This window comes from Prunus persica, chromosome G8 (assembly GCF_000346465.2).
Source record: "Prunus persica cultivar Lovell chromosome G8, Prunus_persica_NCBIv2, whole genome shotgun sequence".
Taxonomy (NCBI): Eukaryota; Viridiplantae; Streptophyta; class Magnoliopsida; order Rosales; family Rosaceae; genus Prunus; species Prunus persica.
The window spans coordinates 21,353,253-21,376,062 of record NC_034016.1 but is presented as its reverse complement, the minus strand read 5'-3'; the positions used below and the strand labels follow the sequence as shown (position 1 = coordinate 21,376,062).

At 37.1% G+C, this 22,810-nt stretch overlaps 5 protein-coding genes across 7 annotated transcripts; all 5 read right to left on the bottom strand.

Moving 5' to 3' along the window:
* On the bottom strand, positions 5,739 to 7,148 carry LOC109946269. The gene is made up of 2 exons (XM_020553603.1): positions 6,528 to 7,148; positions 5,739 to 6,407 (listed from the first exon to the last, which is right to left on the bottom strand). The coding sequence occupies exons 1-2, from the start codon at positions 7,146 to 7,148 to the stop codon at positions 5,739 to 5,741; spliced, it is 1,290 nt and encodes a 429-aa protein (XP_020409192.1).
* LOC18767351 (GDSL esterase/lipase At1g54790) lies at positions 10,597 to 12,385 on the bottom strand. Its single transcript, XM_007198996.2, has 5 exons — positions 12,126 to 12,385; positions 11,822 to 12,022; positions 11,568 to 11,734; positions 11,225 to 11,495; positions 10,597 to 11,136 (listed from the first exon to the last, which is right to left on the bottom strand). Exons 1-5 carry the CDS (start codon positions 12,319 to 12,321, stop codon positions 10,892 to 10,894), a joined length of 1,080 nt encoding a protein of 359 aa, XP_007199058.1. The 5' UTR covers positions 12,322 to 12,385; the 3' UTR covers positions 10,597 to 10,891.
* LOC109946297 (E3 ubiquitin-protein ligase SP1-like) lies at positions 15,672 to 17,748 on the bottom strand. Its single transcript, XM_020553710.1, has 8 exons — positions 17,558 to 17,748; positions 17,361 to 17,413; positions 17,111 to 17,226; positions 16,821 to 17,000; positions 16,484 to 16,651; positions 16,328 to 16,393; positions 15,923 to 16,038; positions 15,672 to 15,831 (listed from the first exon to the last, which is right to left on the bottom strand). Exons 1-8 carry the CDS (start codon positions 17,623 to 17,625, stop codon positions 15,762 to 15,764), a joined length of 837 nt encoding a protein of 278 aa, XP_020409299.1. The 5' UTR covers positions 17,626 to 17,748; the 3' UTR covers positions 15,672 to 15,761.
* Positions 18,181 to 20,296, bottom strand: LOC109946298 (E3 ubiquitin-protein ligase SP1-like). 3 transcript variants are annotated; one of them, XM_020553711.1, is made up of 8 exons: positions 20,092 to 20,289; positions 19,849 to 19,901; positions 19,660 to 19,775; positions 19,423 to 19,518; positions 19,057 to 19,227; positions 18,907 to 18,975; positions 18,697 to 18,809; positions 18,181 to 18,552 (listed from the first exon to the last, which is right to left on the bottom strand). In XM_020553711.1, exons 1-8 carry the CDS (start codon positions 20,160 to 20,162, stop codon positions 18,483 to 18,485), a joined length of 759 nt encoding a protein of 252 aa, XP_020409300.1. In that variant the 5' UTR covers positions 20,163 to 20,289; the 3' UTR covers positions 18,181 to 18,482. The 3 variants fall into 3 exon arrangements, with proteins under 3 accessions (XP_020409300.1, XP_020409301.1, XP_020409302.1); XM_020553712.1 differs by having other exon boundaries at positions 18,910 to 18,975; positions 20,092 to 20,286; XM_020553713.1 differs by having other exon boundaries at positions 18,472 to 18,552; positions 18,915 to 18,975; positions 20,092 to 20,296.
* On the bottom strand, positions 20,424 to 22,205 carry LOC18768482 (GDSL esterase/lipase At1g54790). Its single transcript, XM_020553709.1, has 5 exons — positions 21,957 to 22,205; positions 21,653 to 21,853; positions 21,399 to 21,565; positions 21,056 to 21,326; positions 20,424 to 20,967 (listed from the first exon to the last, which is right to left on the bottom strand). Exons 1-5 carry the CDS (start codon positions 22,150 to 22,152, stop codon positions 20,723 to 20,725), a joined length of 1,080 nt encoding a protein of 359 aa, XP_020409298.1. The 5' UTR covers positions 22,153 to 22,205; the 3' UTR covers positions 20,424 to 20,722.

Below are 22,810 nucleotides of genomic sequence, written 5' to 3'. Positions count from 1 at the left end.
CACTGAGGATCAAAGTTTTGACTTTGTTAACGATATAAATGAACTTTGTTATATGGCCCGTCTGTCAACTTGTTGTAGCTTTTAAAAATAAAAGTTAAATGGATTATGCTTCTTTCCAAAATATAAAGAAATGAAAGAGGAAACAAATTAGTTAGGCAAAAACTCACTTTTCATCTAGTTTGACGAAATTTTCCCTTTTATTCATGTAGTTTCAATTTTAGCAATTTCATTTATGTAGTTTGATTTTCTTGCAATTTAAAGGACACTTCCAAATTTTCGTCCAATTTCTTGATGAAATAAACACTTGTCTCTTACGTGGAGAGTATTTTGGACAGAGTTTTGGATGGACATTTGGATGTGTCCTTGAATTATGATAGAACGAACTTCATGAGTTAAATTGACAAAATTAAAATTATATGGACTAAAGTAAAACCTTCCAACTTATAAGGAGTTGGGTTACTCACACACCACCCCACACCCCACACCCCCACCCCCGCCGCCCCTCGGCGGCAATTGGTTTTGAGGTGGAACCCCAGCTTCCTTAATGGTATTAGAGCAAGTCGACCACGTGTGAAAGCCCAACGACTACACGTGCTCCATGTCACTCAAAATGTGTTGTCCACTTGTCAGGTTTGAAAATTCGCCACATGAGGTGGGGCGTGTGAGAATGTGAAGGCAAAAAGTCCCACGTTGGAAAGTTAGAAAACATTGTAAGGGCTGATAAGGATTTTAGTTACTCCCCCCATTGAAAATTGGTTTTAAGGTGGAATCTCAACTTCCTTCAAAGAAGACAGGAGAGTGAAAATAGCAGCACTCAAAAGGAAATACATACGGTTATTTAGCCTTAAGTTTCTTACTAGAGTAAGGATAATTAGTCCTTTGTTAAAATTTTGAATAAACCAATTAGATTTTTGTTTGTTTGTATTTTTCTTAACAAAATTAACAAGGGACAGAGTATAGCCGCGCGGCTATACGAATTATTAAATAAATAAAACCCGGCGAATAGCGCCAAGGAATACATGTATTATATAGGAATTTCCCCGAAATGCAACCATCAATCTACCGTCAGATTTCAACAATGGCTCTGAACAATAAAACCAGATTTTAAAAATATATATATATATATATATATGATATAAGAATTTCAAGAACAATTAAGAGTTTCTACTGGAAAAAAGAAACAGTGCGTACCCAAATCCTTGAACTCCGTAAACAGTGCATACTGAGCTCTGCTGAACAAAAAGCTTGGATCTTTTGAAAGGAGACGATTAACATAAAGCTGGAGCATAAACTGAGCTGTCACAGAAGCACCTCCCAACAAACAAAATAGTATACCTTCAAACATCTTCTTCTACTCTCTGTGTTTGACCCTTTTACATAAAGCATCTTCTTTCATGGAGGAGTTTTTGTAATTAAGAAAAACCCAGGAAAGAAATCAAGTTGAAAAAGGTTACAAATTTGTAAGTTGTAACGAACTTGATGACCAAGAATCTATTTGTGTCAGTTGATGGTTTCACAAAATAGAGGCAAACATGATAATGGTCGGTGTCAATATTGGAAGATGTCAAGTGTGCGTGTTTGTGTGTGAGCAAAGTCAAGGAACCACTCGAGGAGTTGGATCCCTCAAGGAGTTGGATTCCTAGACGTGCTATCGTAGTATTCTATAATCACTCGAGGAGTTGGATCCCATGAGAAGATTTACAAAGTTTCACCCCTTAATCATTTACAAAGTTTTTGCGATCAGCTAATGTCTCAATCTGGGGCCAGCTTCTCTTTGATCCTTCAAATACTGCATTTTCAGCTGGGTACTCAAAGCCTCTAGCTCTTCGAGCTCCCACCACATTCACACAAAAAATCCCATCATCCTGATATAACAAAATCAAGGAACCACCATGTCCTTTTGAGTCAAATTTCAGCTCCAAGGTGAAGCAGATATAAAATTTCTTCGATCCATCAAAAAAATGAACACACCATATAGGTGTCTTAATTGTGTGAGAGAATGAGGCAGAGAGAGAGAGAGAGAACAAATTCTCACCAAATACCATGGAACTTCTTTTGTGTTAGAAGGCATGAATTTATAATCCTTCATCCATTCATCATCCTTGATGCGTTTCAGAAAATATTGTTCTTCCTATAAAAAGGTATCAACAAGATTGTTGACTATCAATTACACCCCACCCCCCCCCCCCCCCCCCAAACCAAAAAAAAAAAAACCACCACTAAAGAAAGCATCCAAATTTGTATAAGTTGTGTTATGATTTGTGTGGGAACCTAATTAAACCAAAACCCTAGGTCAATTAATTAGGCCAATCAATTTGGGAATTATTTGACCTAATTAGGAGTTACCTAACCTAATTGGGAATTACCTAATCAAATTGGGGGTTACTTGATCCCCAATTTAATTAGGGATTCGGTTCATCCATAATCCCTAAATGCACCAACCCCACCAACCACACCAACTACACCAACCCCACCTACCTCTCCAAAGGCCACTATAAATACCTGGTTACACACAAGGATGAGGTACGTCTAAATTCCTACTAAAACTCTGCAGAAATTATTTCTCAAGAACCCTAGCCACTTCCTCTCTTTCTCTCTCTCACACAAGGCTCCGGCCACCACACACGGCTCCGGCCACCCGGTTTTCCTTGAAATACCCTACCTAACTTAGGCATCGGAGGGCCTTTGGCCAACACCCCCCGGATGTGGTCCTTTTACTCCGATCTGTTTTGCAGGGAGAAAGAGAGAAGCAGAGAAGACGAAGGAATCTTTGGCGAATATTCTCCCGTGAGATTATTTGCACAAACAATTTGCATACCCTTTGCTCCACAACTACACCTTGTAAACCACTAAGTTCACAGTTGATGGGAGTTTCCGAGAAAACTTTTCCCCGAATTGCGACCACCAATCTATGTTCATATCTCAACAATCTCTCTGAAAAGTGAAATGATGAGATAAAAATTCTCATGTAGAAATTTCAAGTACTTCAAGAAACACTGCAGCCTACCCAGATCCTTCAACTTCCTAATCCGAAGGACCGATTGAAGATTATCTGCATCACTTTGATAACCCAAAACGCAAAAAGAGTTACTCACCAAGAAATTTAATCATTTTAGAACTTAAATGTACCAAACAAAAGAAGAAGAAAAAGGTGCTTCAGAACTTCAAAATGTGTACTTAATTGTTACTGAGCTCTGCTTAACATAAAGCTAGAATCTTTTAAAACAAGACGATTAACATAAAGCTAGATTTAGTTTCAAAAGATGAAGCATAAACGGACCTGTCACAGAACCAGCCAAGAAGGTAGAGAGCACCTCCGCCCAAACAACTTAGTATTCCATCCTTAGGCATCTTCTACTCTCTATGAACAGAAACAAATTCGTTCTTTTCTATTATTGAACTGATGCTCTTTTACATAACAACAAGTCATTATAGTGGAATTTAAAGAAATTATAAATAAAAAAACTCATCAAAGAAATAAAGTTGAAACAAGGTAAAGAAAGGAATAAAAGAGTAAACTTGATGACCAAGAAATATATATTCACATTTAGGCAAGCACTTGGGTTCTGTTCTACATTAACACCCCTCCCTTTGTGTCAAGTTTCAAGAACAGAACGAGGCAAGCACTTGATCATGTATAATGAATGTATAAATCATACATTACATGTTACACAAATTTTCATTTCATCAATAAGTGACGAGGGATTTAAACTTGGGAAATAGCTCTAAATGCCACCATTTTTATAATTGTAACTGAAAATACCACCCTTTTAAAAAAAATTGGAACTATAACCTATAAATATATATTTATTGTCCCCTTATTGCACACATATCACTTTTGCTGAAGTTCTCTATCAGTTTTGCTGAAGTTCTCTCTCAGCTCTTTCTCTTGGCTCCGTCTCTCAGTTTCTCTTCACTCTCTCGTCGCTTTGCTCTCACTCTCTCATCTCTTGTCGATCAGCTCTCACTCTCTCGTCGCTCAGCTCTCAATCTCTCGTCGCTTAGCTCTGACTCTCTCTTCTCTCTTCCTCTCCCAGCGAAATCTGTTCATCGAAGCTCAACTCCATCGTTCACCTTGAACAAGTACTGTTCATCGTCATTTTCTTACAGTTTAAGGGTTTCTCTGAAGTTGGTTTAGGGTTTATGCATTTCTATGAAATTGGTTCAGGGGTTTGTTCGAAATTGGTTGAAGGTTTAGGGGTTTCTCTGAAATTGGTTTAGAGGTTTCACTGAAATTGGTTTTGGGGTTTCTCTGAAATGATCTTAGTATGATGATTCCTTGTTTGAAACAGTGAATGGGTTTGTTCTTTGTGGACTGATGCTTGCACTGCTGTTGTTTTGCTGTTGCTATTGATGTCGTATTGTTATTTTTTTGCTAATGTAGTGTTGTGTTGGCATTTTAGTGCTGTTGTATTTTTAGTTTATTATGGTTTTATTATGGTTTTTGTAGCAGTTATTGATTGGTATTTGGTGGCTTACTATGGGTCTTTACGACCATTGCATTTAACCTTCTTACAAGTCTAATCGGTATCTATTTTCTTTGTTGAAGATGATATCTAAAGTCTAAGACAATTAAACTGTGTATATCATTTTGAACTTGTAAACTCCCAACCATATCATACTTTTTGTTTGAGAATAATGCTTGTTAATTTGACATATTTTTTTATAACTCTGTTTACTAACTTTAGGGCTTGCATATTGGATATGGATAAGTTTTCTTTAGAACTATATGTGATGTAATATGAGTTCTTTAAAAGTTTGCTCTTTTGTGCTTGATCATTGTCTGCTTAAAAGAAAGCGGGAAATGAGTGAAGATGGGAACCTACCACCAACATGTGTGGTTTAGAGAAATGGGGACATTGATTTTGCTATAAGCTAACTCTTTAAGCTTTTGCTTTTCTTGTTTGTGTATGGATACTTAGAGAACTTTGTTTCTGAGGAGAACTTATAATTTTGTAATTGTACATGTCTTACAAACATTTTTTACAATTTTGATGGTTTATTTATTAATTTATCTTTGATATCGATAAAGCAGAGAATACATACAGACCTCTTATTTTGTTAAGAAAAAACTGAAGGGATGATGCCAATTTCATTCATTTTCTTACATTTGAAAGGAGGGCCATAGTGGAGTCATTATTGTGGTTGCCACTAATTCATAAGATGTTCCATTACATTATGCCTTGAAGTCAATCAATTCTTTCCTGATGTCTTCTTGTTTTTTAAAACTCTTTCTAGTCAGATAGATTTCAATCGTTAGTCTTGAATTGTTCTCAATTAGGCTTGTGCTACCGCACATTCCCATTCTAGCTGAAGCTGTCTCATGATTATCTGGTGTGTTGAGATGTGTCTCATGATTATCTGGTGTGTTGGATCCATTTAGAATTACATTCCAGTCCCTTTAATTTCACACTCAAATTATAATAGCAATCTGGAAGCAATACCAGTACAATAAAAGTTCAATATAATAGCAATCTGTCAGCAATACAGCATGCTGTAGCAATGCAACCCAAATTATGCAAATTTAAAAGAATTCTCATTCAACATAACACGAAACCCACCACAAATAAAAGTAGAGTTTACATGACCTACCAAAGCAACACAAATCATATTGTCTAAGATACATTGCACAATGGAATATTGTTTTTACAGGTGCTTTTATTGTGGCTTGCGGAACCGCACCTTGAGCACTTTCTTCTAATGGTGCCCTCTCCTTGCGAGGGAATTCTTATCTTCTTTCATCTGCCTGGCATGACCCTTGCCATGGGAGGCAGCACAACTCGACTTCGAACATCTTCAGAAATATCCCACATTCCGTGAGGTTGTACCAGGTAGATGCTATCCGAATAAGCATCCATCCAGGTTTTCCGAGTGTAATACCGAGAAGCCTTTGTGTATACATTTACTTTCAAGAAGTGGCAAACTGCAACTACATGCTTGCAAGGTAGCTGCTCAAGCTGAAACTTTCTACAACTACAACTGTTGTTCGTCAAATCTACGAGGCCGTCCATATCACAGTCCAAAACATTAAACTGTGCATTATTTACTTTAACTACATTCATCCTTGCAGCATCCTCCAACCTGTTCCTCAACTTCTTCTCTCCAAAATTAGGGTACAATGTTGTTGTGCAATTCAAAGCCAACTCACGACGTTCGGTGAACCATTTCACAAGGAGATTAACAATTTCCCCTATCAAATGAACCACTGGCAGCATCCTTGCAAACCTAAGGACTGAGTTGATTGACTCCGTAATATTTGTTGTCATTACATTGTAGCGGTGTCCATCCATGTGAGCTCTAGACCACTTATGTAACCCTGCCTCTTCAAGATATTGAGCAACATGTTCCTTTCGCTTGATCTTGTGAAAATGACAATCAAATTCAGCAATGGAATAAGATTTCGCAGCCTACTTAAAGTGCATAAGTATGTGACCACGCTTTTTCAACTTGCAAGTGCATTTCATGTTCCCCTTCATATGATAAAAGCATATGCCATGTTGTGCAGTTGGAAAAATTTTGTTCCACACATTCTCTATGCTAACATTGCGATAAAAAATAATAACAAGATTGGGACACTCACCAAAGGCTTCATGAAGTTTAGTGAAAAACCAATGCCATGATGCATCCGTCTCCAAATCTCCGATCCCAAAAGCAAGAGGATATATATTTCGATTACCATCGAATGCATTTGCTACAAACATAACACCCTTGTACTTGGATTTTAAATGAGTGGCATCCACGGCTATCACTGGGCGCATGGAAGAACGGAACCCTCTAATACATGCGCCAACCGCCATAAATAAATACACAAAGTGATTGTTCTCATCAGTTTGGATGTGTGTTTTTGTGCTGGGATTCATACGCTCCAATTCATAGTAATAAGCTGGAAGGATATAATATGCCTCCTCCGTTGATCCTCTAATGGACAATAGAGCTAACTCCCTTGCTTTCCAAGCTTTCGAATAATGGATGGTGCAACCAAAGTTGTGTTTCACATCTCTCATAATGTCACTTGGTGTGTATATTGTCCGAGAATCCTTCAACTTCCTTTTAAGTGAAGTGGCTACAAGTGCTGCGGTTGCTTGACGATGCTTGTCACTTACGAACCTCAAATCACATTCATGGACAGTTGTACACCTCACAATCATGAAGCTGTATTCTCCAATTCTCGATGCTCAGACCCGCCATGGGCATGGACGTTGACAACAAACCACAAGCAACCTCTTAGTGCAAGAGAATTGCACCTTAAATTCAAAGTGGCCTCTTAATGCCGTCAACCGTAACTCCATCAACAATGCTTTCTTACTAGAGAAAATTTACCCAATTGTAATTTTCGGATTCCAATCACTTCGTGAAAACCCGCTGTCCAAATATACTTCTTCATCATTTACACCGGCTGCATTGTACCGATTTTGTTCACCCATTTGACTCCAATAATGTTGACGAGTGGGTTCAGATTCTCCTTCTAAACGCATTATTGGCAACTGGGCAGCTGTGTTCAAGCAGCCCAAATTAGGAGGGGCAGAGTACACTGACACTTCATTTCTTTCAATACCATTATCACCACCATGCATCTCCTCCACCTCGCTAAAATCAATCATATCCATAAAATATGTCCCTACTTCACCTCCCACATCAGTGACATTTGTATTATTCCAAGTTACTTCATTGCTTTCAACAATGGCAACTGAAGAATGACCCATCCGACTACTATCTGTCGTGATATGCATACTATGAACTACATCATTTGTCAGTCATTTATCTTCTATACTCACGAGTAAGGGAGCTAGTTTTAAAGGTGTTACCTCGGAATTGTACTTCATAAAAAAATTGACATCATCATCGTCCTCAATCTTTATGTGCTTCCACTCATTCGAGGCCACCAAAACTGAGAATTTTAAGCAAACCTTGTCTTCCCTACTGTTTGTATTACCAATTTGATGCACACGGTCCAACATTTCAGCAAATTTGATGGTCCGTGGAACTATTAAGCCTTTTAAGTCACCCCCTTCGTATTTGCACATCTTCTTCGAGGTGACCCATTTTCCATTGTAGCTCACGAGAATAACAATTGTCTCCATTTCTGACCATGACAAAACAACATTTCATTAACACAATATAACCACAATAACCATACAATACAATAGCAATATAACAACAATATAACAGCAATATAGAAGCAATATATACGCAATATAATGGGAATATAACAGCAATACGACTGTAAAATAAGAGGAACACAACAGCAGTACACCAGTAACACATCAAAATCACAGTATACAGATCTACTACATCAAATGGAAAATCCCAAGTTTCAAGATTCACATATCCAGACCAATCTAAATACAATTGGTACAAACCCAAATGAATGAGCATGAATATTCAACAAAACCTAACCCAAAGAAATTAAAGCCAAAACGAATTTAACACAAACCCAAACAATCAAACTATAACCCATTTTACATAATCCCACTGATATTAAGAAAATAACCATCAACACTACCTTTTCGAGGTCGGCAATCCACTAGAGCTTCAAGGTTGCAAGCAGCTATTCAGAAGACATAGCTAAAGGGAGGGGTTCGCGATTCCAAACAGAGAGCAAGAGATCGAATAGAGGAGAAAGAGACATAACGAAGCTAGAAAGAGAAACAGCTGCGCTATGAGAAAGAGAGCAAAGAGAGACACAGAGAGTTGTGCTAGAGAGAGAGAGAGAGAGAGAGCCAAGATAGAGAGAGCCAAGAGAGACACAGAGAGCTGTGATAGACAGATACCAAAGAGAAAGAGAGATGTGCCAGAGAGAGAGAGAGCTGTGTGATCTAAAAGAGAACAAAATTTCTGAACTTGTGAAAAATCAGCAATAAGTGGACAATAATTTTATATTTATGGGTGATAATTGTACAAAAATTGGGAAGGGGTGGTATTTTTAGTTAAAATTATGAAATGGGTGTCATTTTAAGCTATTTCCCTTTAAACTTCTACCATTTCCAATATTAAAAAGAGAAATATTCATTACACGAAGAGTTATTTTGTCATGCTTCCTCACACATTCATCCCCTTAAGCTAACTAGAGCCCATGGCTATAGGTACACAGTTTCAGAAAGTGGAAAATGTAGCTTGCTGCCGCCATTGCTGAGTCAATATTGGAAGATTGCAAGTGTCTCTGAGTAATTTCCTGTCAATATGCTGGTTGACACATACTGATTTGCGGCTTGAGTATAATGTTGCCGTCCCAATTCACATACTCTTCTGGATTAGTGCATGGTGTTGCAGTGACCAAAGTCCCATTGGGATTCTTGGTTTACCCACAATTAATCCGATTATCAAAATTTAATGGCAGACCGCCATATCCACAGCAAGCTGCTATGCCTTGTTTGAATCCTGAAAGCCAATAATTAACATTCTTGGATATTATTAATCTTGAGATCCAAGAAACCCAATTTAATTAATTAGGAAAGCTAGCTTACCGTATTGAGCATAGTTTCTGATGAGGTCCAACTTTATTTTGTAGACGTTGATGTAACATTGGCTTCTGGGAATTTTCTCTGATACTTTGAACAAAGATCATGTTGTTGTGCATCGAAAGCAGTAGCAGCACGGTTGTTGTGCATCGAAAGCAGTAGCAGCACGGTTGTGGGAAGCAACGCATCCAAATTGGTCAAGCTGTGATGGGTTTTTCCCAAATGTTGCAATAATTCTTGGCAGGCAACCTAGTGGCCCTGTGTTGTGAAGCCAAAAATTCCTAGCCTCCTGATTGTATAGTTTCTGCTAAAGAAAAAGAACAAGAAGTTAAAATTTGTCACAATAGAGACTCGGGTAATAGCCTAATAGTAATGGATAATGCTCTAAACTACTCTTATCGATAAACGAAAATTAGAAAAAATAAAAATAAAAGAAAAAAAGGAACCCGCTCTATATATATATATATAGTATAGCCGACCGGCTGTACTATTTATTAAAACAAACCAAAAAAAAACCCAGTACCACCGCTCGGCCATACTATGTTTTTCAAAAAATAAAAAATTGTGTATAGCCGTCGGCTATACTATTTATAATAATAAAAAAAGCAGAAAACCGTACAGCATGTGAAAATTAGTATAGCCGTGCGGCTATACTATTCTTAAACAAAAATTAATAAAACCGAGTATAGCCGCGCGGTCATACCCTTTTGGAAAAACACATTAACAAAACCGGGTATCGCCGGGCGGCTATACTATTTTAAAAAAAATTAAAACAAAAAACCCGTAAAGCCGGTCGGCTATACTATTTTTTAAAATCGAGTATAGCCGTGCGGCTATACGATTTATTAACATAAGAGGACCTGCCAGCGATAAGATACCAACGTGTCAAACTAAGTATACCCACGCGGCTCGGCCATACTATTATTATTATTATTTTTTAAAAAAGGTGTAGCCTCTCGGCGATACTAGTTGTATATGTTAAGAATCCGCCCAGTATAGCCGCGCGGCTATACTATTATTTTTAAGAAACATTAATAAACATTTAGGCAAAAACGATTATATATTCATATTTTGACAAGCATTTGGTTCTGTTCTACATTAACACCCCTCCCTCTGTGTTAAGTTTCAAGAACGGAACGAGGAAAGCACTTGACATGTATAATGAATGTATAAATCATACATTACATGTTACACAAATTTTCATTTCATCAATAAGTGACGAGGGAATTAAACTTCGACGAGTTTCAATATTGAAAAGATAAATATTCGTTTCACCAAGAATTATTTCGTCATGCCTCCTCACACATTATTTCATCCCATTAAGCTAACTAGAGCCCATGGATATATAGAGACAGAGTTTCAGAAAATGGAAAATGTAGCTTGCCATTGCTGACTTTTGAGACTTGTTTTATTGTTTCTGAGAAAATTTGCATTCAATATTGGAAGAGGTCAAGTGTCTCTGAGAAATTTCCAGTCAATATCTGGGTTGACACATACTGATTTGCAGATCGGGTATAATGGATGCCGTCCCAATTCACATACTCTTCTGGATTAGTGCATGGTGTTGCAGTGACCAAAGTCCCATTGAGATTCTTGGTTTCTCCACAATTAATCCGATTATCAAAATTTAATGGCAGACCACCATATCCACAGCAAGCTGCTATGCCTTGTTTGAATCCTGAAAGTCAATAATTAACACATTCTTGGATATTATTAATCTTGAGATCCGAGAAACCCAATTTAATTAATTAGGAAAGCTAGCTTACCATATTGAGCATAGTTTGTGATGAGGTCCAACTTTATTTTGTAGATGTTGATGTAAGTAACATTGGCTTCTGGGAATTTTCTCTGAAACTCGAAACAAAGATCACGTAGTTGTGCATTGAAAGCAGTAGCAGCACGGTTGTGGGAAGCAACGCATCCAAATTGGTCAAGCTGTGATGGGTTTTTCCCAAATGTTGCAATAGTTCTTGGTAGGCATCCCAGTGGACCTGTGTTGTGAATCCAAAAATTCCTAGCCCCCTGATTGTATAGTTTCTGCAAAAGAAAACAAAAGTTAATATTTGTCTCAAATTAAGATTCTGAAGTATGAAAAATGACAGACAGAACCTGAATTCCGGTCTCGAATTCTGTCATAATAGATGGGATTAAAGCAACTACTTGGTCTTCTGATTTTAAAGAAAATGCACCATCAAGATCATTCTGTCCCACATCGAATGTGTAAAGGCCCTGCTTGAAATAATCTTCGAAAGGGAGGACATTTTGAAGCTTCTTGTCTAAATCCCACACCGGTCACCAAAACTCCCATCAGCAAATTCCACATGATCAACAAGCCAATTCTTACCACATTATATTATTAGTACCTTTAGATAGTAACTCAAGAGCTTTTGCCTTGAATCTGCCAAATTGAGCAACCTGAATTCCAAAGAAAAAGGGGCTTATTAAGGCTGCATTGGCTGGAAGAACAGTAGACCCTCCAGTTGCAAAATTGCATCCTGTTTGGAAGCTTGGTGCACCAACAGAATCCAAGTATGGATTCAGAAATGGTAGGTCCATTTCATTCACTGCAGCATATATTAATGCAAATAAAGTAAAATTGTAACATGTCAAACATGTCTATGTAAACCAAATCTATATACATGTACATGTAAGAACAAAGATATATACTTAGGTAATCAATGATCAAATAGCCATTGCAGAAACGTTTAATAGGAAAAGCAATTCCTGCATTGAGGCCTCCGGTGTCTGAATTCGAATCGCCGAAGTTAAACAATGCCGGATAACTGAGATTGGCGGGGATAGTTGTAGGCAAGAATGCAGCCAATGATGCTATTAATTGAAGGGCAATAACTTTCAGAGCCATGGTTAAGAAGGATGATTTTTATTGAAGATGGATGGTTAAGGTCATAGAGGTGAAACAATTTTTAATATATATAGGTGCTTAAGGTGGCAGGCCGGAACCTGAAAACAAAAGTTTGGTAAGATATAGGTGTCTTGTAAGCTGAAATAGCCACGTAGGGATGCAAATGTGTACGAATGCAACGGTCCGAAAAAATATATGGCAAATTGTGGGTAACTTGTCTTGCTTTCTGATACTTAGTCCTCCACTACAAGCCTCAACTTTGAGATGATCCAATCATCTAAGCATTCTGCTCTGTTAATTCAAGAAAGAAATTTGCTTACACACCGACCTCTAAGTTACAACTGGACCATGACCTTATCTGATTAGAGAAGTGACAAAATATAGAACTAATTCAAGCAATGAATAGAAAAAAATTCTAAATACAAATGTGTATATAACGTTCCTCTCACAATAACTGATCACGTGACCAGCACATGAGAGATAAACGTGAGAGGACACAAAATTACCTTCAAATGTGCAATGAGTCTATACAAAGACATTACACACTTTTTCATAAGACTAGACTTATAGAGAGTTGGTTACATGACCAATTATTGGAAAATGAACTTTGTAAGAATTGTTTACTTGTAATTAAGGTGAAAGCATCCCATTGTATGACAAGTCGTTGGATGGCTTGATTCTTCAGCAAGTGTCATCCGTCATGTCGTTGTCGTTGTGCGATTACATAAAGACCAATGTGACGCAGCAGATGGCCAAAAGAAGCTTCATGTTGAACGCCATTTTTGTTTCTTGATATGAGAAGTTTAAGGTCTTTTCTTTGTAGCAAAGAAGGTTGGATTGTTAGAAGTTGATTGAAATAGGAAATGAGATTGTGCATATTTATATGGTTGGGAGGGTTAAATATAGGATCCTAAAATGGGAGGGTTTGTTAAGTTCTATAAACAAGCATGGAGAACAAATAAAACTTGTGGCATTGCGTCACCGAGTGGATTTGGTATCCATACAAACATTGTATTGTTAGACAATCAATCTATACCATTGATTAAGTGAAGTTTTATTTGAATTCTATTTTACTGTATATCCATCAGGTGGGGATTTTCAGCTGCAATTACTAAAACATTCAGCCTTACACATGAGGATCAAAGTTTTGACTTTGTTAACGATATAAATGAACTTTGTTATATGGCCCGTCTGTCAACTTGTTGTAGCTTTTAAAAATAAAAGTTAAATGCATTATGCTTCTTTCCAAAATATAAAGAAATGAAAGAGGAAGCAAATTAGTTAGGCAAAAACTCACTTTTCATCTAGTTTGACGAAATTTTCCCTTTTGTTCATGTAGTTTCAATTTTAGCAATTTCATTTATGTAGTTTGATTTTCTTGCAATTTAAAGGACACTTCCAAATTTTCGTCCAATTTCTTGATGAAATAAACACTTGCCTTTTACGTGGAGGAGTATTTTGGACAAAGTTTTGGATGGACATTTGGATGTGTCTTTGAATTATGATAGAACGAACTTCATGAGTTAAATTGACAAAATTAAAATTACATGGACTAAAGTAAAACCTTCCAGCTTATAAGGAGTTGAGTTACTCACACACAACCACACCCCCTCCCCCCCCTCCCGGCGCCGCGACAATTGGTTTTGAGGTGGAACCTCAGCTTCCTTCATGATATTAGAGCAAGTCGACCACGTGTGAAAGCCCAACGACTACACGTGCTCCATGTCACCCAAAATGTGTTGTCCACTTGTCAGGTTTGAAAATTCGCCACATGAGGTGGGGCGTGTGAGAATGTGAAGGCAAAAAGTCCCACGTTGGAAAGTTAGAAAACATTGTAAGGGCTGATAAGGATTTTGGTTACTCCCCCCATTGAAAATTGGTTTTAAGGTGGAATCTCAACTTCCTTCAAAGAAGACAGGAGAGTGAAAATAGCGGCACTCAAAAGGAAATACATACGGTTATTTAGCCTTAAGTTTCTTACTAGAGTAAGGATAATTAGTCCTTTGTTAAAATTTTGAATAAACCAATTAGATTTTTGTTTGTTTGTATTTTTCTTAACAAAATTAACAAGGGACAGAGTATAGCCACGCGGCTATACGAATGATTAAATAAATAAAACCCGGCGAATAGCGCCAAGGAATACATGTATTATATAGGAATTTCCCCGAAATGCAACCATCAATCTACCGTCAGATTTCAACAATGGCTCTGAACAATAAAACCAGATTTTTAAAAAAAAAATATATATATATATATGATATAAGAATTTCAAGAACAATTAAGAGTTTCTACTGGAAAAAAGAAACAGTGCGTACCCAAATCCTTGAACTCCGTAAACAGTGCATACTGAGCTCTGCTGAACAAAAAGCTTGGATCTTTTGAAAGGAGACGATTAACATAAAGCTGGAGCATAAACTGAGCTGTCACAGAAGCACCTCCCAACAAACAAAATAGTATACCTTCAAACATCTTCTTCTACTCTCTGTGTTTGACCCTTTTACATAAAGCATCTTCTTTCATGGAGGAGTTTTTGTAATTAAGAAAAACCCAGGAAAGAAATCAAGTTGAAAAAGGTTACAAATTTGTAAGTTGTAACGAACTTGATGACCAAGAATCTATTTGTGTCAGTTGATGGTTTCACAAAACAGAGGCAAAAATGATAATGGTCGGTGCCAATATATATATTTTTTGGTACAAACAATAGTTTAAACTAGAGGGAAGGGAGGATTTCTCTCACACACACACAAATGATGCCATATGGGTTCTAACATGAGACCTCTTGTTTGCAAGTTAAGACTCTTTTACATTTAGTTAGACCCCGTTAGCAGTTGGTGCCACTTTTATTTTAAGTAATAGATGAACTCCGGTATCTTGTTTTAATTGGTAAATGGTCATACATGAATGAAGCAGAATATAATGCCATAATAATATTCATAATTTTACACAAATTTTCCATCAAGTGATCATTTCCAATATTGAGAAGACCAATTAAGCTATAGAGACAGTTTTTTATTATTATTTAAATACAAGCAGTAGTCTAAATTACAACGTGATAGATTTCTCACACACACTACTTAAGTGTCATTGGAATTCGAACATAAGACCACTTATCTACAAGTCAATGCATTTTTTCACTCAGCTAAACCACATTGGTATAGAGACATGAGTTTTAGAAAATGGAAAATGTAGCTTGCCATTGCTGACTTCAGAGACTTGTTACATTGTTTTTGAGTTTTACTAATACAACTGAGGAGTTGGATCCCATGAGAAAATTTGCATTAAATATTGGAAGATGTCAAGTGTGCGTGTTTGTGTGTGAGCAAAGTTAAATTGAGAATATAAAGAGACAATTTAAGGCCTTCAAATTCTTTTAAAAGTATAATCCATTACAATCATCGACATATATTCCTCTCCTCTGCAATTTCTCAACGAGGCGGTGTTTACAAAAAATGCAAACCAATATCGGCAACACCAAGCAAAGTGAGAACGACAGATCCACCATAGAAAAACCTGGTAATTAAAGACATGTATATTATTAGTTTAGCCTTTAGAGAAAGCACGCATGAAGAAAGACACATGTTTGTAAATTGTATGCATTAACCTTGCATCGCCCCTCTGCACTTCAGTGAGCTGATCAATGGTTCTTGGAGAGACATAAAATGGTCCTCCTCCGTCTGGTCTCTGAATGCGAATAGTACCATTGCCATCTTTGACAGCCTGAACAAGAATTGTACAGTGGGGGCATTTCCATGTCAACAAAAGCTCCATCAGAGAACTTTTTGCAGATAAAATGGGGTATTTCAGAGAAAATACAACTTTTTTCTGTTAGCAAGCGATATTGAGGGAGGAGGATTTTAACATGGGGCCTCAACTACAACTTAATAAAGCCGTTGTTAGTTCCACACTAGCTTCTTCCAAGGATCAAGGTAATTTTTACGTTTTAAGTCTCTATTTGTATGTCAAAGGGTATGAAGTACTTGCAGCATCATATTAAACAACAACATACCTCACCAATAACACTCAAAGAAGTACCAATTGGAAGCACCCGCTCAATTCGTTTGACTCCAAGGACCTAAGACAAAAATAGGGCCAAGCCATCATATTACTTGAACCCAATGGAGTTTTGTATGCATATAAAGATTACTAGTAAAGGAAGGCCAACCTGGCGGTCCTCCTTCCCTTTTGTTATGTACGGAAGGTTTTCAAGATCATCTAATGTCTCAACTCCATGCCAGCTCTTTGATGGTTCAAAAACTGCATATCGATGTGTGCAGTAAAAGCCTTTGGCACTTCGAGCTCCCACCACATTCACACGAAAAGTCCCATCATCCTGATATAACAAAATCAAGGAACCACCAACATGTCCTGTTAAGTCAAATTTCAACTCCAAAAGAACCAAATTTAAAATTTCCTTACTCAAGCAGGCACAAAACAAACACGGCAAATACAGTACTCTCATGAGAGAGAGAGAGAGAGAGAGAGAGAGAGCAAATTCTCACCAAATACCATGGGACTTGTTTGCTGGTAGAATGCAAGACTTCATAATCCTTCCTCCATTCATCAACCTTGTCCTTGTTCTTCTTCTTATCCTCTTTCTCGTCCTTGTCCTTGTTCTTCTTCTCATCCTCTTTCTTGTCCTTGTCCTCATTCTTGATGCGTTCCAGAAAATATTTTAAAACCTAAAAAAGACATCAACAAGATTGTTATTTATCAATGACACCCAAAAAAAGAGCCTACTAAAGGAAGCATCCAAATTTGTATGGGTTGTTTAGGGTTATGATTTGCTTACCGTTTTCTCCACAACTACACCTTGTAACTCACTAAATTCACAGTTCATGGGAGTTTCCGAGCCAACGTTTCCCCGAAGTGCAACCATCAATCTATTCTGAGATTTCAACAATGGCTCTGAACAGTAAAACGAGATTTAAAAATCTAATTTAGGAATTTCAAGAACTCAAAGAACAAGCGTTTCCACAGAAAAAAAAAAAAAAAAAAAAAAAAAAGAAAAAAAAAAGAAAAAAAAAAGAAACAGTGCATACCCAAATCCTTAAACTCCCTAATCCGAGGGACCGATGCAAGCTTATCTGCCTGCCTGAAGTAACCCAAAACGCAAAAAAAGTTACCCACCAAGAAATTTAATTTCTTTAAGAACTTCAAAATGTGCAGTTAATTGTTGTTACTGAGCTCTGCTGAACAAAAAGCTTGAATCTTTTGAAAAGATGGAGCATAAACTGACCTGTCATAGGAGCGGCCAGCAAGGTAAGAAGCACCTCCCAACAAAAAAAATACTAAACTTCCAGTCATCTTCTACTCTCTGTACTGTGAGGAAGAAATCAAATTTGTCCTTATTTATTGTTAACTGATGCCCTTTTAAATAAGGGCAAGTTCCCTCTTTTGTGAAGTAGTTTTTGTAAATAAGAAGCACCCCTGGAAAGAAATCAAGTTGAAAAGGGTAACAAATTTGTAACAAACTTAATGACCAAGAAATATTCATATTCAGGCAAGTTTCAGTGGCCGCCCTGTTTGGGGTGGGCTAAAACGTTAAAATCATATTGCAAGCCCTACAAAAAGTTTTGAGCCCAAAAGGTTGGCTTGGCTTATAGCCCAAGATTCGGCTCAGCTTGGCTCGTTTACAATAAAAAAAATATTTATAAATAATATAAATCATACCTTACATGTTACACAAAAATTGGGAAGAGCCATCACACTATGCTAGGATCCCCACATAATACATCTTGTACACGTGTTATAATTTGGGTGAACAATAAGGTTTATTTAAACATCCCCTTATTTTAGAAAACAGTATCAATAAATATACACTTATATTCTAACACATATACAAGATGTACCATGTTGACATACTACTATAGTATTCTATAATCACTTGAGGAGTTAGATCCCGTGAAAAGATTTACAAAGTTTCACCCCTTAATCATTTACAAATTTGGAGAAGTAATCCATAAAATATATAGAAATTGCAAATTTACATTCATAAGCAAAAGTTGAGGGGCATTGGTGTAACTGCCCACCCCACATAGCAAAGTCAGATTGAGAGTACAAAATAACAATTTAAGGCCTTCAAATTCTTAAAAATATCATCCAATCATCGACATTTTCTTCTTCTGTGCAATTTCTCAATGGAGCTTTGTTTCCATGATGAATCAGATAGAATGCTTTGCAATCTGGACACCACCATACACAATGAAACCAAAAGATGCAACATACAACAACCTGGTTATAAGGACATCTATTAGTTTAGACTTTAGAGAATGCACACATGAAGGAAGATACAAGTGACATGAGTAGAGAATGAACGCCGCCGCAAACACACAAGTGACACATGTTTGTATGCATTCAAGGATTCATAGAACCAACCTCGCCCACATCCTACTCTCTTCAGTGAGCTGATCAATGGTTTTGGGAGAGACATAAAATGGTCTTCTGTATGGTTCCCGAATCGAAATGGTACCATTGCCATCTTTCACAGCCTGAATAAGAAATTATAAAAGGGGCATTTCAATGTCCAACAAAAGCACTAGCAAAAGAACTTTGTGCAAATAAAATGGGACATTTTCATGAAACTACAACCTCACCAACAACACTCAAAGAAGTACCAACTGGAAGTACCCGCTCAATTCGTTTCACTCCAAGGATCTAAGCCAAATTAGCAATCATATTACTTGAAAACCAATGAAGTTTTGTATATAGAAAGATTGCTAATAAAGTAAGGCAAACCTTGTGATCTTTCTTCCCTTTTGTTATAAGTGGAAGGTTTTTGAGAAAAGCTAATGTCTCAATCTGGGGCCAGCTTCTCTTTGATCCTTCAAATACTGCATTTTCAGCTGGGTACTCAAAGCCTCCGGCTCTTCGAGCTCCCACCACATTCACACGAAAAGTCCCATCATCCTGATATAACAAAATCAAGGAACCACCATGTCCTTTTGAGTCAAATTTCAGCTCCAAGCTTGGTGAAGCAGATATAAAATTTCTTCAATCCATCAAAACAATGAACACACCATATAGGTGCATAGTCTTAATTGCGTGAGAGAGAGAGAGAGAGAGAGAGAGAGAGAGAGAGAGAGAGAGAGAACAAATTCTCACCAAATACCATGGAACTTCTTTTGTGGTAGAAGGCGTGAATTTATAATCCTTCATCCATTCATCATCCTTGATGCGTTTCAGAAAATATTGTTCTTCCTATAAAAAGGTATCAACAAGATTGTTGATTATCAATTACAACACCACACCCCCCCACCCCAAAACCAGAAATAAAAATAAAACACCACTAAAGAAAGCATCCAAATTTGTTTAAGTTGTTTAGAGTTATGATTTGCATACCCTTTGCTCCACAACTACACCTTGTAAACCACTAAGTTCACAGTTGATGGGAGTTTCCGAGAAAACTTTTCCCCGAATTGCGACCACCAATCTATGTTCATATCTCAACAGTCTCTCTGAAAAGTGAAATGATGAGATAAAAATTCTTACGTAGAAATTTCAAGTACTTCAAGAAACACTGCAGCCTACCCAAATCCTTCAACTTCCTAATCCGAAGGGCCGATTGAAGATTATCTGCATCACTTTGATAACCCAAAACGCAAAAAGAGTTACTCACCAAGAAATTTAATCACTTTAGAACTTAAATGTACCAAACAAAAGAAGAAGAAAAAGGTGCTTCAGAACTTCAAAATGTGTACTTAATTTAATTGTTACTGAGCTCTGCTTAACATAAAGCTAGATTTAGTTTCAAAAGATGAAGCATAAACGGACCTGTCACAGAACCAGCCAAGAAGGTAGAGAGCACCTCCGCCCAAACAACTTAGTATTCCATCCTTAGGCATCTTCTACTCTCTATGAACAGAAACAAATTCGTTCTTTTCTATTATTGAACTGATGCTCTTTTACATAACAACAAGTCATTATAGTGGAATTTAAAGAAATTATAAATAAAAAAACTCATCAAAGAAATAAAGTTGAAACAAGGTAAAGAAAGGAATAAAAGAGTAAACTTGACGACCAAGAAATATATATTCACATTTAGGCAAGCACCTGGGTTCTGTTCTACATTAACACCCCTCCCTTTGTGTCAAGTTTCAAGAACAGAACGAGGCAAGCACTTGATCATGTATAATGAATGTATAAATCATACATTACATGTTACACAAATTTTCATTTCATCAACAAGTGACGAGGGAATTAAACTTCGACGAGTTTCAATATTGAAAAGATAAATATTCGTTACACCAAGAATTATTTCGTCATGCCTCCTCACACATTAATTCATCCCATTAAGCTAACTAGAGCCCATGGATATATAGAGACAGAGTTTCAGAAAATGGAAATGTAGCTTGCCATTGCTGACTTTTGAGACTTGTTATATTGTTTCTGAGAAAATTTGCATTCAATATTGGAAGATGTCAAGTGTCTCTGAGAAATTTCCAGTCAATATCTGGGTTGACACATATTGATTTGCAGCTCGAGTATAATGGCTGCCGTCCCAATTCACATACTCTTCTGGATTAGTGCATGGTGTTGCAGTGACCAAAGTCCCATTGAGATTCTTGGTTTCTCCACAATTAATCCGATTATCAAAATTTAATGGCAGACCACCGTATCCACAGCATGCTGCTATGCCTTGTTTGAATCCTGAAAGTCAATAATTAACACATTAGTGGATATTATTAATCTTGAGATCCGAGAAACCCAATTTAATTAATTAGGAAAGCTAGCTTACCATATTGAGCATAGTTTGTGATGAGGTCCAACTTTATTTTGTAGATGTTGATGTAAGTAACATTGGCTTCTGGGAATTTTCTCTGAAACTTGAAACAAAGATCACGTAGTTGTGCATTGAAAGCAGTAGCAGCACGGTTGTGGGAAGCAACGCATCCAAATTGGTCAAGCTGTGATGGGTTTTTCCCAAATGTTGCAATAATTCTTGGTAGGCATCCCAGTGGACCTGTGTTGTGAATCCAAAAATTCCTAGCCCCCTGATTGTATAGTTTCTGCAAAAGAAAACAAAAGTTAATATTTGTCTCAAGTTAAGATTCTGAAGTATGAAAAATGACAGACAGAACCTGAATTCCGGTCTCGAATTCTGTCATAATAGATGGGATTAAAGCAACTACTTGGTCTTCTGATTTTAAAGAAAATGCACCATCAAGATCATTCTGTCCCACATCGAATGTGTAAAGGCCCTGCTTGAAATAATCTTCGAAAGGGAGGACATTTTGAAGCTTCTTGTCTAAATCCCACACCAGTCACCAAAACTCTCATCAGTAAATTCCACATGATCAACAAGCCAATTCTTACCACATTATATAATTAGTACCTTTAGATAGTAACTCAAGAGCTTTTGCCTTGAATCTGCCAAATTGAGCAACCTGAATTCCAAAGGAGAAGGGGCTTATTAAGGCTGCATTGGCTGGAAGAACAGTAGACCCTCCAGTTGCAAAATTGCATCCTGTTTGGAAGCTTGGTGCACCAACAGAATCCAAGTATGGATTCAGAAATGGTAGGTCCATTTCATTCACTGCAGCATATATTAATGCAAATAAAGTAAAATTGTAACATGTCAAACATGTCTATGTAAACCAAATCTATATACATGTACATGTAAGAACAAAGATATATACTTAGGTAATCAATGATCAAATAGCCATTGCAGAAACGTTTAATAGGAAAAGCAATTCCTGCATTGAGGCCTCCGGTGTCTGAATTCGAATCGCCGAAGTTAAACACTGCCGGATAAGTGAGATTGGCGGGGATAGTTGTAGGCAAGAATGCAGCCAATGATGCTAGTAATTGAAGGGCAATAACTTTCAGAGCCATGGTTAAGAAGGATGATTTTTATTGAAGATGGATGGTTAAGGTCATAGAGGTGAAACAATTTTTAATATATATAGGTGCTTAAGGTGGCAGGCCGGAACCTGAAAACAAAAGTTTGGTAAGATATAGGTGTCTTGTAAGCTGAAATAGCCACGTAGGGATGCAAATGCGTACGAATGCAAGGGTCCGAAAAAATATAAGGCAAATTGTGGGTAACTTGTCTTGCTTTCTGACACCTAGTCCTCCACTACAAGCCTCAACTTTGAGATGATCCAATCATCTAAGCATTCTGCTCTGTTAATTCAAGAAAGAAATTTGCTTACACACCGACCTCTAAGTTACAACTGGACCATGACCTTATCTGATTAGAGAAGTGACAAAATATAGAACAAATTCAAGCAATGAATAGAAAAAAATTCTAAATATAAATGTGTATACAACGTTCCTCTCACAATAACTGATCACGTGACCAGTATATGAAAGATAAACATGAGAGGACACAAAATTACCTTCAAATGTGCAATGAGTCTATACAAAGACTTTACACACTTTTTCATAAGACTAGACTTATAGAGAGTTGGTTACATGACCAATTATTGGAAAATGAACTTTGTAAGAATTGTTTACTTGTAATTAAGGTGAAAGCATCCCATTGTACGAC